The following is a 17319-nucleotide window of genomic DNA, read 5'->3' as shown; positions in this document are numbered from 1 at the left end:
TTTCAGGATGGATCTCTTATTACGAGGCACCCCTTGCAAGCTCTTTTTATTTGGGCTATCCTTCAAAACAAAAAGGAGCTATCAACCGTAATTTGGGAGCAGGTATTTCACAATTAGACTCATAATTTTTGAGATAAAAAGTATTCCTTTAGGCTAGATTCCCATACATACAAAAATTTAAGTCAATAGGAATTACTTCTGCATATACCTACATATCTAGGTTGGATTGGATTATTATGTATGCATAGAGCAAAAGAGGTCTCTTTTCTACATAAGATTTCTAGATGCTATAATTTATGAAAATTGTTAGCACCTCTTCCTAAATGCATTTTTATTATTTCTCCTTTTTATATATTATTTACATGAATGTGATAATAATATGAAATGTGAATTTAGATTGATATTTAGAATAACATCAACTGAAGCTATATTGAAGGTAAAACAAAAATGCAGATATATTTAAAATGTAAACTTCTAAATTAATTTAGTAATATAATTGCAGAAAATGTCCTATTCCATGGATTTGTTTAATGGAATGTTCTATTTAGGGTCATGCTGAGATATTGCATAGAACAAATTGCTCATCAGTTTTAATAATTTTATTGTGCAAGTTAGAATTTTCAAATGTGGTTCCAGAAAATGGAACCCTTTTATACTATGCAACTACATTGCTGTTTGGTAATGTGGATGTCATCTCAGTATTAGAATGTCATAAGAGGTTATTTAACAATTCTCTTTGCAGACAAGAGGCTGCACATTGGCAGCACTAGGGGCCAGCAAGCTTCTGAAAAGCTTAGCTAAGGTAAAGAATGATATTAATGCTGCTGGAGAATCAGAAGAGTTGGCAAATGAATATGAAACAAGAGCTGTAGGTAAGTTCAATATCAGAAGGTTAGCTATAAATTAAGAGATTAAATACATGTAGTTTGTAGTACGGGAAGAAAGATTAGAATCAAAAGAAAGTGAAGAATAGCTCATAATATTTATGTACAGTATACATAAGTAAGATGAAAAAGTAAAATATGCTAAACACACAATTTTTTCTTAAGTATATCACTTTTCCACATATAATTCTCAGGATTAAAAATATTCTTGAAAGCTAAAAATAGGATAATTCAAGTAGTATACAAGCTTGAATAATGGAACTGTTGGAGCATTGAATAGATGCAGGAACACTGAGTTTCTTGTATCAAATTCTTATTTTAACTTAATATTATCAATTATGAGACATATTTATTACATTGTTGGCTATTTTAGCTTTTTTTCAGATGTAGCGGAGTTTGCAATAGATTTAAACTAACATTAAAATCCAGATTAATAAAGCTGAATTTACACTTACACTGGGCCATAGTATTTTATTAAAAGGCTACTTCAGTAGCAATATCATGCTAAATCACAAATCTGGATGGTTAATCCATACAACATGCTAAAAGAAAAGTAACCATCTACAAACTGGCTTAATTAGAACATTCTATAGATCTATAATTTTATCTAGATTTCTACCCTAATATTATAATGCAAAACCATATTGACTTTTTATAGTTATTTATGAAAGAGGAATCTATAGTTCTCTATATATTGCTGAACTACAGTTTTTAGTAAATGTGTTGGGTGAAATTGCTGGGAATTGGAATTGAAAAACAAATTTTAAGTATCACAGATTCACTATCCCTGAATTAAATAATACAGGTAAAATTCATGTAAAAGTTCATTTATTTCAATAATGCAACTTAAAAAGTGAAAGATAATATATGAGATTCGTTACATGCAAGGCAAGATAGTTCAAACTGTGATTTGTACATAGAACAATATCGGACCTCTGAAAAGTATAAGTACTATGTTTGGACCCCTTTTACAGAAATTACTGCCTCAATGCGGTGTGGCTTGGAAGCTATCAGGCTGTGGCACTGCTGAGGTGTTATGGAAGACCAGGATGCTTCAATAGCGGCATTCAGCATTTCTGCTTTGTTCAGTCTCATGACTCTCAGCTTGGCAATGCAGGCTTTGGTGCTTTTGGCACTGTGGGCAGGTGCCAAGTCCTGCTAGAAAAGTGAAGTCAGCATCCCTATAAAGCTCGTCTGCAGAAGGAAGCATTAAGTCCTCCAAAATCTCCCGGTAGACGGCTGTGTTGACCCTGGTCTTAATGAAGCACAGTGGACCTGTAAAGGGCTGAAAATTTTTTGCTACCACACTGTGGGCATGTCTTATTTTGTGGGTGTGGCTTGCTGGCCATGTGACCAGGTGGGAGTGGCTTAATGATCATGTGACCGGGGAGGTGACTTAAAGGTCATGTGACTGACTTAAAGGTGACCAACTTGACATCACTCATGTCAAGGGTTTGGGTTAGGGTTAGGGTGCCTGGCCTCTTCTCACAATTTCCCTATGTATGTACTATTATTGAACATCCAAAATATACCATTCAATTCTATGTATATATGCCATATGTGTACATACATATCACACACCGGCACACAAAAATATACATTATCTACTATATAAACTGTATGTGTATTTACACACACATGCACACACAGCTCTTCTAAAATTATTTACATTCAACCTCATTTACTGCGATAGGAAAAACATACCCAGAACCCAGAAGGGGAAAAAAGAAAAAAATATATAAAAATTTACTATTGATTCTGCGTACCTCACCAAAATCTTTCTACTCATTCTACATACCTGATCATACCTGTAGGAGCCCGTCACTGCAGTGGACTGAGCCAAGCCCCCTCTTGCGGGATGATCAGAGCCATCCCGCAGGCCTCCTCTGCAGCTGGATGGGTCGAGGGGAATCCTCGTGAGCAGCTTTCTGTAGGTGGCAGGAATGAGGGGGACGTGCCCGAGTTAGCCGGTCCTGGCGGAGATATTGCTGGCAGCAGCAGTGGTGGGGTGGGGTGGAGGCATGGGCATGACGTTCCCAGCGCTGCTGCTGCTCCTGGAAGGGAAACCGCTGCTGCCACTGTCTCCGCCAGGACCGGCTAACTCAGGGGAAGATGCTCCCCTTGTTCCTGCCACCCTGGAAGGTGATGCTTTGCTGCTGGGTGCAGAGTGGAGCTTCTGGGAGCCACTCGCAAGGAGGATTCCCCTCGGTGCATCCAGCCGCAGAGGAGGCACACGGGCGGTGCTGATCATCCCACGGGAGGGGGCTCAGCTCCATCAGCCCCCACTCCAATCTCCTGCCTTCGGAGCATTCCCAGGGCTGAGCTGCCTGCCTCCTGCAAAGGGTTACTGGGTGGCCTCGCAACATTCCTAAGCTACAGAGAACTGGGCAAAGCATCCCCTCATCACATCTTGGGGGGCGGCGCCTGGGCAGAGACAGATCTCAGTGCAGAAGAGGCGATCCTGTTTGGCCGCCTTCGAGGGCATCCCCAGGGCCAAGCCTCCAGCCTCCTGCCAACGAATGCCAGGTGGTGTCAGCAGCATTCAGTCAATGCACCGAGTTTTTGATGCGATTTTTTGAAGTAAAAAGGGGTGTCTTATACAGCGAAAAATACGGGAATGAATGTGTGATTAGTTTATAGTACCTAACCAATCAAATAACCAATCAGATAATTAATTATACTAATTAGTTAATGCATAGTTAATTAATATTACCTAACCAATCAAATAATCAATTAAACCAATAAAAATATCAAATCAATAAAAATATCAAATAATGATAATCAATCTAAAGTTAATGCCTGAATTATTAATTGTTCAATTGATGATAATTCAATGCTTACCTAATTAGACAGTTATTTAATACTCAATTAATCAATGTTGGTAGAAAGAAGTAGAAAGAGGATAAGTTGTGTTAGATGGTTCCTGGGGTGCAGGAAGGAAGTATGTCTTGATGATCACCTTAGAACAAAGATCCTCTCTCCCACAAGATTGGGAAAAGTAAGTTTCATTTACAATTTCATTTGCTATCAGGTTTATTTGGGATGTTCATTTAGTAGGATTTTTCTTTAGTGAGGATTCTTAATTTTGGAAATTAAAATCAATTAATTAGTCATTTTAATTAGTCATTTATCTGTTTAGTGGATCCGGTGATCCAGCATCCAGAAATTGAAAACAATTAATTGGTGATCAGGATCCAGTTATCTGGTGGTGGCTTCAGGATTCTGCTTTCAGCTACGGGGCCTCAGCAGTAGCTTCAGGTGGAGATTCTGATGGGATTGGCTTTGTGAGTATCCCTTTCTAGGTGCTTTCAGCTTTGGGAGAAACCCTTTCCAGGCACTTTAGAAGAATCCCTTTCCTGACACTTTGGGGAATCTTTTTGGTGTATGGAATTTTGGGGAATCATGTTCACATGTATGGGGAATATATTTCCTCACATAGTGGGCATTTAGGAAAAACGTTACTTACAGAGCTTCAGGGATCACTATCACACACTATCACACAAAGGTAGGGATCTGATAGAGTGTGATTAAATCTCAGTTAATCTAAATTAGGAAAGGCAGAAATTTAGGAGGGGAAAAATATCAGTGTTATATTTTCCTTTTCTTTTAAGTACCTTAAGTAACCCAGAGGAGGTAAAAAATCAACAGTTGCATCTTCGGCCAGCTTTGCTTCTCCTGCCCACCAGAGGCAGATTGATGAGATGCTGACATCAGAGAAAGACAAAGACAACGCATCATTGATGTAGAACATGAACAGTACTTATCATGCAAGAAACAATGCTCAAGCTACAAGAACTTATTACCAATAACCAGGCATATCTAGACTGGAGAATAGGTTGGAATCAATTCAAGCAGACACACCAAGGAATGAGTTAAAAATAACAACGGTAGAAAAGAAGATAGAACAGAATGAAAAGAGCATTGAGCAAGTAGACCAGAGAATAATGGAATCCCACAAAGATTTGGAAAACTCCCTGATCCAGCTGGAAATGGAACGATCTTCTTATTTCCTCAGATTTCAAAATATAGTCAAAATGGAAAATGAAAACTTAGGGGAGGTCATGATAACGATTGTTGGAGGAATCCTCCAACTTAGCTGAGAAGAAGCATTAACAGAGATAGATGAAACCTATAGAATGCAAACCAGCTATGCCCGCAGACACCAATTGCCGCGAGAAGTTCATTTGAGTTTTTCCAGGAAAAACACCAGAAATAAAGTGTATGTGGCCTCTAGCAAGGGTACCTACAAAGGTAGGGAGTTAAATATCTTGAGACAAATCCCCTGAAGGGTACGGGAAAGGAGAAGAGACTATAAGACACTAGCAACCCTTCTAAACAAGAAAGAAATCACGTTCAGATGGTCCATACCGGAAGGGGGGATGGGACTTTTTGCCTCTGCCAGTTGGAGGAAGCTCTTTCTTCCACAGCAGCTGATCTGCCGCTGCATTATCTCCCTCGCCCAAAGGCCCCTAGCTCTTCGCCCCAGCCCTTTCATCAAAAATCCACATTCAGCCACAGCCTTTTGGCCACATGGGACACTTGGCCACCATCCAATCAGAACAGTCCTAACAAAATGCTACTTTGGGAAGGAAAGAATGGGACAGTTCCCATCCCATGCCTTTTTCACCCCCTCCTCTGTTCATGTGGAGAGTCCCCAAAGGTGGGATGAGAGGAGGATTTGGGGGAAAGAGAGTTGGAGGGCTAATGATCCCTCCCTTTTTGCAGAGAGAGAGAGGTCTGTTCATGCTGTGGGCATCTAGACGATCTCATGACTTTTTAACCCCCTCCTCTGTTCATGTGGAGAATCCCCAAAGGTGGGGGGAGAGTGGGATTTGGGGGGAGAGAGTTGGAGGGCTAATGATCCCTCCCTGTATGCAGAGAGAGAGAGAGGTCCGTTCATGTTGTGGGCATCTAGACAATCCCATGATTTTTTCACCCCCTCCTCTGTTCATGTGGATAGTCCCCAAAGGTGGGGTGAGAGAGGGATTTGGAGGGGAGAGAGTTGGAGGGCTAATGATCCCTCCCTGTTTGCAGAGAGAGAGAGGGGTCCGTTCATGCTGTGGGCATCTAGACGATCCCATGACTTTTTCACCCCCTCCTCTGTTCATGTGGATAGTCCCCAAAGGTGGGGTGAGAGTGGGATTTGGGGGAGAGAGAGTTGGAGGGCTAATGATCCCTCCCTGTTTGCAGAGAGAGAGAGAGATCCGTTCATGCTGTGGGCATCTAGACGATCCCATGACTTTTTCACCCCCTCCTCTGTTCATGTGGATAGTCCCCAAAGGTGGGGTGACAGGGGGATTTGGGGGAAAGAGAATTGGAGGGCTAATGATCCCTCGCTTTTTGCAGGGAGAGAGAGAGATCCATTCATGCTATGGGCATCTAGACCAGCGTTTCCCAACCAGTTTGCCGCGGCACACTAGTGTGCCGTGAGACACGGTCAGGTGTGCCCCGAAGCTCCTAGGGAAGCTCCAGCTGGGCGGGGCACTGCCGGTGCCGGTACCTCCGACCTGGAGCTCCCACTCACAACTGTCCCCCGGCTACTGCCCAATGCCGCTGTTGCCGGCGCTCTCCTGCTGGGCCCCAAAGGAAGGTGGGAAAAAGGAGAGCTTCATTCTTCACGCCTCCTTTTTCCCAACTTCCTTTGGGGCCCAGCAGGAGAGCGCCGGCAACAGCGGCATCGGGCAGTAGCCGGGGGACAGTTGCGAGTGGGAGCTCCAGGTCGGAGGTACCGGCACCGGCAGCGCCCCGCCCAGCTGGAGTTTCCCTGGCATCGGCGGCAAGTGTCCTTTGGAGCCTGGCGGGAGGGCACTGGCAGTGGGAGCAGGAGGGTGCCGGCTGCAGCGGCCCCAGGCAGTCGCGGGGAGATGGCGGCGGCGAGAGGGAGCTCCAGGGTGGAGGCACCTACGGTGGCGGTTGGACATGCTGCAAGAGAGACAGAGAGAGAAAGAAAGAGAGACAGAGAAAGGGAGAGAGAGAAAGAGAGACATAGCAAGAGAGACAGAGAGAAAGAGAGACATAGCAAGAGAGGCAGAGAAAGAGAGAGAGAGAGAAAGAGAGACATAGCAAGAGAGGCAGAGAGAGAGAAAGAAAGAGAGACATAGCAAGAGAGACAGAGAGAGACAGAGAAAGAAAGAGAGAGAGAGACATAGCAAGAGAGGCAGAGAGAGAGAGACAAAGAAAGAAAGAGAGACATAGCAAGAGAGACAGAGACAGAGAGACAGAGAAAGAGAGAGAGAAAGAGAGACATAGCAAGAGAGGCAGAGAGAGAGGGAGAAAGAGAGAGAAAGACAGACAGAGAGAGAGAGAAAAAAAAGAGAAACAGCAAGACAGAGACAGAGAGAGACATAGCAAGAGAGGCAGAGAGAGAGAAAGAGAGACAGCAAGAGAGACACAGAGAGAGAGAGACATAGCAAGAGAGACAGAGAAGGAGAGAGAGAAAGAAAGACATAGCAAGAGAGGCAGAGAGAGAAAGAGAGAGAGAGAGAAAGAAAGAGATAGCAAGAGAGAGAGAGAAAGAGAGACAGAGAGAGAGAAAGAAAGAGAGACATAGCAAGAGAGAGAGACATAGCAAGAGAGGCAGAGCAAGAGAGAGAGAGCAAGAGAGAGCAAGAGAGAGAGAAAAAAGCAAGAGAGAGATAGCAAGAGAGACAGAAAGAGAGAGAGAGAGCGCACAATGGAGAGAGAAAGACATAGAGGGAGGGAAGGAGGGAGAGAGAAAGAGAGCAAAAAAGAGAGGAAGAAAGAAAGAGGGATGGAGAGAGAGAAAGACAGGAAGGAAGGAAGAGAGAGAAAGAGGGAGGGAGAAATAGAGCGAAAGAGAGGAAGAGATTTTTTTTGTCCAAACTTTTCTTTAGCCGCCCCCCCGTTCAGTGTTCCCCAGGATTTTGAAAATATGAATAATGTGCCGCAGCTCAAAAAAGGCTGGGAAACACTGATCTAGACGATCCCATGGCAGGGAGAAAGGAAGGAATTTAGGAGGTGGACAATAAATACAGATTTATTACAGGATGAAAAATATATATAAAATATAAAAGATATAAAGATGATTAATAAGGAAACAGAACTCTTCCTCGTAGAAAATAAAAAACAACCAACAATAGCCCAAAATCTCTGGGACACACTAAAGACATACATTAGAGGCTTAACAATAGCCTACATGGTTAATAAGAAAAAACAAGATAAGGAAGTTTATAATTCATATATAAAGGATATCACAAGATTAGAAAGGAATCTTCAACACCCACTCAGATTCTACGATACTTAACCAGTTGAGGGAAGCAAGACATAAAGTGAATGTCATAGAATAACACGAAAGCATCAGAAACATAAAACAAACAAAACAGATATATTTTGGGACAGCTAACAAACCAGGGAGATGGCTGGCCCAAAAGATTAAAAATATCAAAAGTGACAGATTAATTTATCAATTAGTAAATAAAAATGGAGTAACACAATTCTCAGAACAACAGAAAAAAGAAATAATATTAGATTTTTATAAAAACCTATATATGCAGGACTCAATAGAAAATTCAAATATGATAAAATACCTACAGAAAAATAACACTTTACAGATTAAAGACTCAGACAAAGATATGTTAAACAATAATATTACTATTCAAGAATTCCAGCAAGCCCTTAAAAAACAAAAAACTGGAAAATCCCCTGGCCCAGACAGCTTCCCATTGGAATTTTATTAAAAAAAATAATGAAACCCTTGAACCCATTTTACTAGAAACTTTCAATAAAATCTTAGAAGAAGCTAAAATCCCTGAGACTTGGAGGGAATCATACATAACTGTTATTCCAAAAGAAGGGCAAGAAAAAGGTAAAATTGAAAACTACAGGCCAATCTTGCTACTAAATGTAGACTATAAAATCTTTTATGTCGATATTAGTGGAAAGACTTAATTTTTAAAAAAATAAAATTATTAATATTGATCAATGTGGCTTCCTACCATACAGACAAATTAAGCACTGCACCAGATTGACATTTGACATTTTGGAATTCTGTGAGGCCCATCCAGGAATGCAAGTCACTATAGCCTTCCTGGATGCACAGAAGGCCTTTGATAATGTAACCTGGCAATACTTATTGGAATTGACTAATCACTAGGGAACTTAAATTTGGAAGCAGATTTGAAAATCTAATCCAAAATGTATACACCACCCAAGCGGCCAGGGTGATAATTAATAATGATTTAACAGAAGCATTTAAGATTGAGAAAGGAGTATGTCAGGGTTGTCCGATGTCCCCCCTCTTGTTCATTCTTACACAAGAAATGTTACTTAACAAAATACAAAATAATAACAAAATCAAAGGAATCAAAGTTAAACAGGAAGAATTCAAATTACAGGCCAATGCAGACGATGTAGTGCTTTTCCTGGAGGACCCAATAAATTCAGGTAGAGAAGTTATTAAAGAATTAGAGATTTTGGGGGAATTTTCTGGCCTCAAGATTAACAAACAAAAAACCAAATTGTTGGTGAAAAACATGGCCCCAAAACAGATTAATGAATTGGAAGAAATTACAAATTTTTAAATGGCAAAAAAGATTAAATATCTTGGAATAAATATAACAAATAAGACCTCAACCATTAAGAAAGATAATTATGATAAGATCACACAGGAAATCAAAGCAAATTTGGAAAAATGGGGGGACCTACAAATATCACTTCTAGGCAGGATAGCAGTAATTAAAATGAATATAGTTCCAAAATTATTATATCTTTTTCAAATGGCACCTATTAGCATAAATCAAAAACATTTTATGGAAATTGATAGAACCATTTCAAAATTCATTTGGAAGGGAAAAAAACCAGAATTAAATTCTCTTACCTTCAAAATAGCAGAATAAGAGGAGGATTAGGACTCCCAGACCTAAAATTGTATTATAAAGTGGCCAGTCTAACCTGGATTAAGGAATGGATTGACCTTAAAAATAAAAGGATCTTAACATTAGAGGGCCACGATTTATAGCAGGGGTGGCATGCGTACCTTTGGAAAGAAAATACTAAAGCACAATCCACCTTTAACAACCATCTGATTAGAAAATCATTATTAAAAACTGGGCTGACATTAGAAGGAGATATTACATACAAATTCCTAGATGGTTGTCCACCATGGAAGCAATTATCTATCCCAACTTAATCGACCCTACCAAAACCTTAAGTTATAAAGATATTCTGTACCCTAATGGAGAATTGAAAACTAGACAAGAATTAGAACTACAGATATAAAACTTGATTGGTGGATATATTTACAAATCAAATCTAGATATAATAAGGACCGAGAAACCCCTGGAATTAATATAACGACCCATATATTGGATAAAATAATTACAGGACAAGATGATAAATTGATCGGGAAATTATATCAATATATGTTAGAAACAGATAAGATAGAAGACACTATCAAAGAACCTATGATTGCATGGACCAAGAAGGTGCAACATAATATACACTTAATTGACTGGGAGAGAGCATGGAACAACATTTGTAAAATCACATTGTCAGCAGCTTACAAAGAATTTTTTAATAAACTTCTTTTTAGGTGGTATCTGCCCCCACAAAGACTCACCAAAATCTATCCCAACCTTAAAGACACATGTTGGAAATGCAAGAAACACCCAGGAATCTTTTTTCATATGTGGTGGCCGTGCCCCAAAATTCAAATTATATGGAAAACCACACATAGGTGGCTTAGAGATATACTGGAAGAGGAAATTGAATACTCCCCAGAAAGCATGCTGCTGGGCATTTGGAAACGATGTTACCCCAGACAAAAGCTCTATCTGATGATACACATAGTTACCACAGTCAGAATTTCAATAGCACAATTATGGAAGAAAGAAAATATCCCGTCTGAAAATTTAATCATTGAAAAAAAATTCAGTTGTGCTGAAATGGACATAATGGCAAATGAAATTAAAGGAGTTAGAAATAAAGAAACTAAAGAGATATGGGGAAAATGGTATAGATGGATTCACAGTAAAAAAAATTGACAATATAGAGTATAGGTATAAGTGCAAAAGACTTGGAAATATTAACATTCCATTTTATATTGATATAATGACTTTATTTGTATTGTATTTGGTTGGCTCATGGTACAATGAAATGAATTGTAATAATGATGTGATAACAGAAATGGTACCAGATCTGTAAGAACAATGATTTGACTTTTTTAATTTTAAGAACAAAAGCTTAAATAAACATTTATAAATTTGTTTCATCATCTCTATTTATTACATATAATGATTATAGTTTTGATTTATACAATCCTATTTCCCCCTGCCATTTTGTCCAAATTTCCCTGGTCCCTTTCATGGGACCTATTAATTTACCTAGAGCACTCTTATTCCACCTTATAAAAATTAATTCTTTACTCTTCATCACATTCATCTCTTTTTCCAATTTCACCCATTTGTTTTCAAATAATTGCAACTCCATTAATCTTTCAATTTGAAATGCTTCTCTATACAACTCCAAACAGGGAATTTGTCATCCACCCTCCTTTTCATTAGCTATTAACCACTTTTTCCTTACTCTCGTTCTTTTATCTTCTTCAACTCAATAATTAAGATTTTTGTCCCTAAACTTTGATGCTGATAAACCCCCTAGAAATACCTGAAACAGGTACATTATCTTGAGAACTCTCATCATTTTTAATGCTCTTATTTTGGCCATTCTCCTTAACTTTTTCTCTTTCCAGCTCCTCATCTATTTTAACATTTTCCTCCATATTTGTCTATAATTAACCTCAATTTTCGCTGGATTACTCAATAACCAAATTCCCAAGTGTTTAATTTTCTTTAGTCCTAACTTTAACCCTGATTTCTTCCTAATTTCTATCTGCTCTCTCTGACCTGTATTTAAATACATAATCTCTTATTTTTCCATATTGACCGATATTCTCGATTCCTGTTTAAACTGTTGCAATATATTTCTTATACCTTTAATCATCTCCATCGGGGTCTGGGTCAGTATTATAGCATCATCTGCAAATAGGTTTCATTTCATTTCTAATTCCCCTACCCTATCCTACCCAAGCATTATCTTGTCTTATCTTATTAGCTAATGTCTCTATTGCTATTGCTATCACAAATAACATTGGAGATAATTGGCATCCCTGCTTGGTGCCGTTTTGAATTTTAATTCTCTGCGTTCTTTATAAATCTCTTTTATAATTCTGCAAAAATTGTCCCCCATATTTAATTCCTTACATAATTTATATAAATAACTGTGGTTAACTTTATCAAAAGCTTTCTAGACATCTAATTTCAAAATTCCCAATTTCCTTGTAGTAACAGTAGCATGGTACATCACATTTATTACATTTCTGATTGGTTCGCTTATCTTCCTACCCTTCACGAACACACATTGATCCTCTTCAATTATTTTTAGTAAGATATTTTCAAGTCTATTTGCCAATATCTTCATACATAGAGATGGTAACAATCTCTGAAATCTTTCGTGTCTGCGGAATATCATGAGTTTGCAATATATTATTAAACAATTTCCCCAAATGCGGCAACAATTCACTCATATAAGTTTTATAAAATTCTCCTGTAAACCCATCCAGGTCCGGTGCTTTGGCTTGTTTTAACCTTTTAATTACTCCAGCAATTTCATCTTGTGTAATTTCTACATTCAATATTTGTTTATCTTCTTCACTTACTATTTCCCCAACATTAAGGACTCCTATATTTACCTGTTCCTCTTTATACAAATCCTCATAATATTTTCTCATTATCTTCTCTAGCTGCTCTTTACCATATCTAACTACCGCACTAAAATATTTTAATGCTAATATACATGATTTTTCATTCCTCTTCTTCAAATATCTTGCCATTTGTTACATTGATTTTGTCCCCCAACTCAATATTTTTTGTCACATTCTCATTCTCATTTTATTCCATTGGATCTCATCAAACACGTTCAATTGTTTCCTTTTCAATTTCAATAGGATATGCCATTCCCTGCTCTTAGTTAATCTCAAATGCTCTTGTATTAAGTCTATTTCCCTTATCTTACTCTCCCTTTCTTTACCCCACCTCTTTCTTATATCTACTTCCATACAAATGCATTGTCCCCTCATATAAACCTTACATGCATCCCAAACAAATGATTGTCGAATATCACTTACATCATTAATTCTAAAATATTCACATAACTCTGTCTGCAGTTTATCTTTATCTTGTTTGTTAGAAGTTACCACTGCATTATATCTTCAAATTTTTTTATTACATTCCTGACCTATTTCCAGTTCTGCCAATAGTGGGGCATGATCTGAAAATCAAATACTTTTTATATCTACTTTTTAAACTTGTATATTGCCCACCCTATTCATTAATATATAATCAATGCAACTAAATGTATTATATTTTGCTGAGTACCTCTATTTGGTATGTATGCATGGAGATCCACCATATTAAGTCTATTTAAATGTAACATCCTGCTATTTCCAATCCCATTTGTTAATTGCATATTGAAATCTCCTGCCAAAAACGTTGTGCCCTCCATAAAGTTATCCAACTTCATCTTTGTATTTATTATAAATTGTTTTGTTTTCACATTTGGGGCATAAACTGCTGCCAATATCAATTTCTTTTTATTTATTTTCCCTTTAATGAACAGCCACCTCCCATCTCTATCTTTCTGAACTCCAACCTCCTCAAATAAAACCCTCTGATGAATATGAATCTTAGTGCCTCTACTTTTTTTATTTCCTCGAAATTCATATACCCATTTCCAATTTCTATCATTAGCCAATTTATCTCTTCCTCCTTGTCTTTTATGCGTTTCTGTCAAAATCATAATATCCACCTTATTTTGCTTAGCCATCCTTAATATTCTATAACATTTCAAGTCCAATCCCAAGCCATTCACATTTAAAACCATTATAATACAATCACACATAATATACAAAGATAATCCTTTTCCCCTCTTGTTTTGCTCCTGGTTTACTTATTTTCCCCTTCCTCACCCCAATCACCCCCCCAAAGTGCCCCCCATGCTCCCCCCATTAAAGAGGGGGAGGACAAGAATTTTCCTTGTCCAATCATGAGGCACCTCTTTTGATTATGTCCCTATATCACTGAGCTCCCCTTACAACCACTTTTTAATGTATTTTGGAACCCCCCCCACCCTCCTTTAATTTACCATTGAATAATACCTTCTTTTACTTTTTTCCCATCTCTCCCCCAGAGAGAATAAAATTGACAATAATTCCCAAAAACATCTCCAAAAACAGGAGACAGAGTCAATTTCAACTCTTCACTTCTTCGCTCTCCTCTCGGGCTGGACTCTTGCTTTTCTCCTCTGCTCCTTTCTGATGGCCTCCACCTGCCCAAACAACTCCTTCAACTGCTCCTCCCTTTACCTTTCCTCCTCATCTGGGGTTCCACAACCGCTGAAATAATCTCCTCCTCTTTATTTATTTATTTATTTATGTATTTATTTATTTATTTTGTCCAATACATAATACACATTGAAGAGAATAGATATGTAATAATATAAATAAAGAAAAGAATAGAAGAAAAGATATAAAAGTATAGGTGAACATATTCGAAAGGAAGAAAAGATAAATGGGATAAGGAAAGACAATTGGACAGGGTATGGAAGGAACACTGGTGCACTTATGCACGCCCCTTACTGACCTCTAAGGAACCTGGAGAGGTCAATCGTGGATAGTCTAAGGGAAAAACGTTGGGGGTTAGGGGTTGACACTACTGAGTCAGGTAATGAGTTCCATGCTTTGACAACTCGGTTGCTAAAGTCATATTTTTACAGTCAAGCTTGGAGCGGTTAATATTAAGTTTGAATCTGTTGCGTGCTCTTGTGTTGTTGCGATTGAAGCTGAAGTAGTCATTGACAGGTAGAACATTGCAGCATATAATCTTGTGGGCAATACTTAGATCGTGTTTTAGGCGACGTAGTTCTAATCTTTCTAGACCTTCTGCTCCTTGTGGCTCTCCAACTGCTCCACTGTCTCCAAACTCAATACCCAGTTGTAGCAATAGCACTTTCCGCTCCTCCAATGATCATGCCTTAAACATCTTATTTTCCTGGAACAAGAATATCAGCAGGGAAAGCCCAGGTAAACTTTACTCCACTTTGATACAAACATCTTGAGATTGAGCATAAAGCAGCTCTCTCTTTCAGGGTTTCCTGGGAGATATTTCTGAGGACTCTTATCTCATTTCCATCTTGATTGAGGCCAGCACAACTTTTCAAACACTTATAAATCATTTTAGTTTTCTTCTCACTGGCCAAGGCCATAACAATGTCTCTTTGCCTCTCCAGATTTCTACGTGGAATGCTCTCATGAACATGTTCTATGTCATCAAAAACAATTTGAACGCTGTTCGCTTTCATCCAATCAAAAAGTGCTTCAGTTAATTTCATGCCTGGAGTAAAATCTGCTCTGAAACCACGCAAACATAAATTTCTTCTCCTTTATTAAATGGCTAGCTAATAAACTTAAAAAAACAAAGAGAAAAGTAATTAATTAATTGTCTTAAAACAAAAGATGGGGAATTATGTCATGATTTAGAAAAGAAAAAACATATAGCTAGAGACTTCTATAGCAAGCTTTACGACAACCAAGAAAGTATATCTAAGGAAATACAAGATAGAAAAACACAAGAAATTTTAGGGCAGGCCTATCTCCCTAAGATACCAAATGAAACTAAAGACTTATTAAATAAGGAAATTACTATTACTGAACTAAAGGAGGCAATTAAAAGACAAAAAATTAACAAAGCCCCTGGCCCAGACGGCCTTCCAAGTGAACTATACAAAGATCTTCCACCAATAATGGAAAAGACCCTGCTAGTAGTTCTAAATGAGGCCTTAGAGAAAGGTAAAATTCCTAAATCCTGGACTGAAGCAAACCTAGCCTTAATAGCCAAAAAAGACACAGACCCCTCAGAAATTGTAAATTACAGGCCTATCTCCTTTCTCAATGCAGATTACAAAATTTTTAGATCCATTTTAGCAAATAGAATCAAAGGTTTTTTAAATCAATTTATACACCCCGACCAAAATGGTTTTCCCCCAGGGAGACAATTAAGGAACAATACAGTGATCCCCCGATTATCGCGAGGGTTCCGTTCCAAGACCCCTCGCGATAATCGATTTTTCGGGATGTAGTGGTGCGGAAGTAAAAACACCATCTGCGCATGCGCGCCCCTTTTTCCATGGCCGCACATGCGCAGATGGTGGAGTTTGCGTGTGGGCGGCGGGGAAGACCCGGGGAGACCCAGGGAAGGTTCCTTCGGCCGCCCAACAGCTGATCTGCTCCGCAGCGCAGCAGCAGCGAGGAGCCGAAGATGGGGTTTCCCCGTTGCCCAGGCAACGGGGAAACCCCATCTTCGGCTCCTCGCTGCTGCCGCGCTGCGGAGCAGATCAGCTGTTGGGCGGCCGAAGGAACCTTCCCTGGGTCTTCCCGCTGCCCAGGCAAAGGGGAAACCCCAAGATCGCTTGCCGCTTGCCCGTTCACCCGCCCACCCGGCTGCTCGCTTGCCTGTTCACCCGCCCGGCCGGCCGCTCCGCTTGCCCGTTCGCCCGCTCACCCGGCCGCTCCGCTTGCCTGTTCGCCCGCCCACCCGGCCGCTTCGCTTGCTCGTTCGCCCGCCCGCCCGGCTGCTCGCTTGCCTGTTCACCCACCCGGCCGCTCCGCTTGCCCGTTCACCCACCCGCCCGGCTACTTGCTTGCCGCTCGAGAGCAAGAGGGGGAGAGATAGAGAAAGAGAGAGAAGGAAAGGAAGAGATGAGAGAGGGAGGAAGAGAGTGTGAGAGAGGAAGAAGCAAGATAGAGAAAGAGAGAGAGAAAGAAAGATGAGAAAGGAAGGGAGTGACGTCATCGGGTGGAAAAATCGCGATATAGCATTTCGCAATGATCGAGATCGCGAAACTCGGGGGATCACTGTATAAGAATGATACTGGATATTCTTGAATATTACAAAATTCATAATGAAAAACAAGTGGCACTAATTTTCTTAGATGCCCAGAAGGCCTTTGATAATGTGTCTTGGAACTTTATGATTAAACAACTAGAATATATGGAATTTGGCCAAAAAATTTTAAATGCAATTAAAGCCATATATACTCACCAATCTGCATATATTATTCTTAATGGAGATGTAACAACCAAAATACCTATACAAAAAGGTACAAGACAAGGCTGTCCACTTTCTCTCCTACTTTTTATTCTGACATTAGAAGTTTTAACTAGAATTATTAGGCAAAATGAAGAAATAAATGGTCTAAAATGTAAAAATGAGACATACAAATTACAAGCATTCGCGGATGACTTGGTATTCATCTTAGAGGACCCATTAGATTCAGGGCCAAAACTATTAGCTATCTTAGAGAAATATGGTACAGTGGCAGGGCTAAAAATTAATAAATCAAAAACTCAAATCTTAATTAAAAA

General features: G+C 39.4%; 1 protein-coding gene across 1 annotated transcript in view; it reads left to right on the top strand.

The window, feature by feature from the left end:
* Positions 1-17319, top strand: part of TRPM8 (transient receptor potential cation channel subfamily M member 8) — a 507003-nt gene that overhangs the window by 223050 nt on the left and 266634 nt on the right. The window contains exons 12-13 of the mRNA XM_070758570.1: positions 7-102; positions 743-872. Coding sequence (XP_070614671.1) covers positions 7-102; positions 743-872 — 226 coding nt within the window. The remainder of the gene's footprint in view (positions 1-6; positions 103-742; positions 873-17319) is intronic.

Source organism: Erythrolamprus reginae, chromosome 1, assembly GCF_031021105.1.
Source record: "Erythrolamprus reginae isolate rEryReg1 chromosome 1, rEryReg1.hap1, whole genome shotgun sequence".
In the NCBI taxonomy this organism is placed as follows: Eukaryota; Metazoa; Chordata; class Lepidosauria; order Squamata; family Dipsadidae; genus Erythrolamprus; species Erythrolamprus reginae.
The sequence above is the reverse complement of the archived record's forward strand: the minus strand, read 5'-3'. Positions and strand labels throughout refer to the sequence as shown.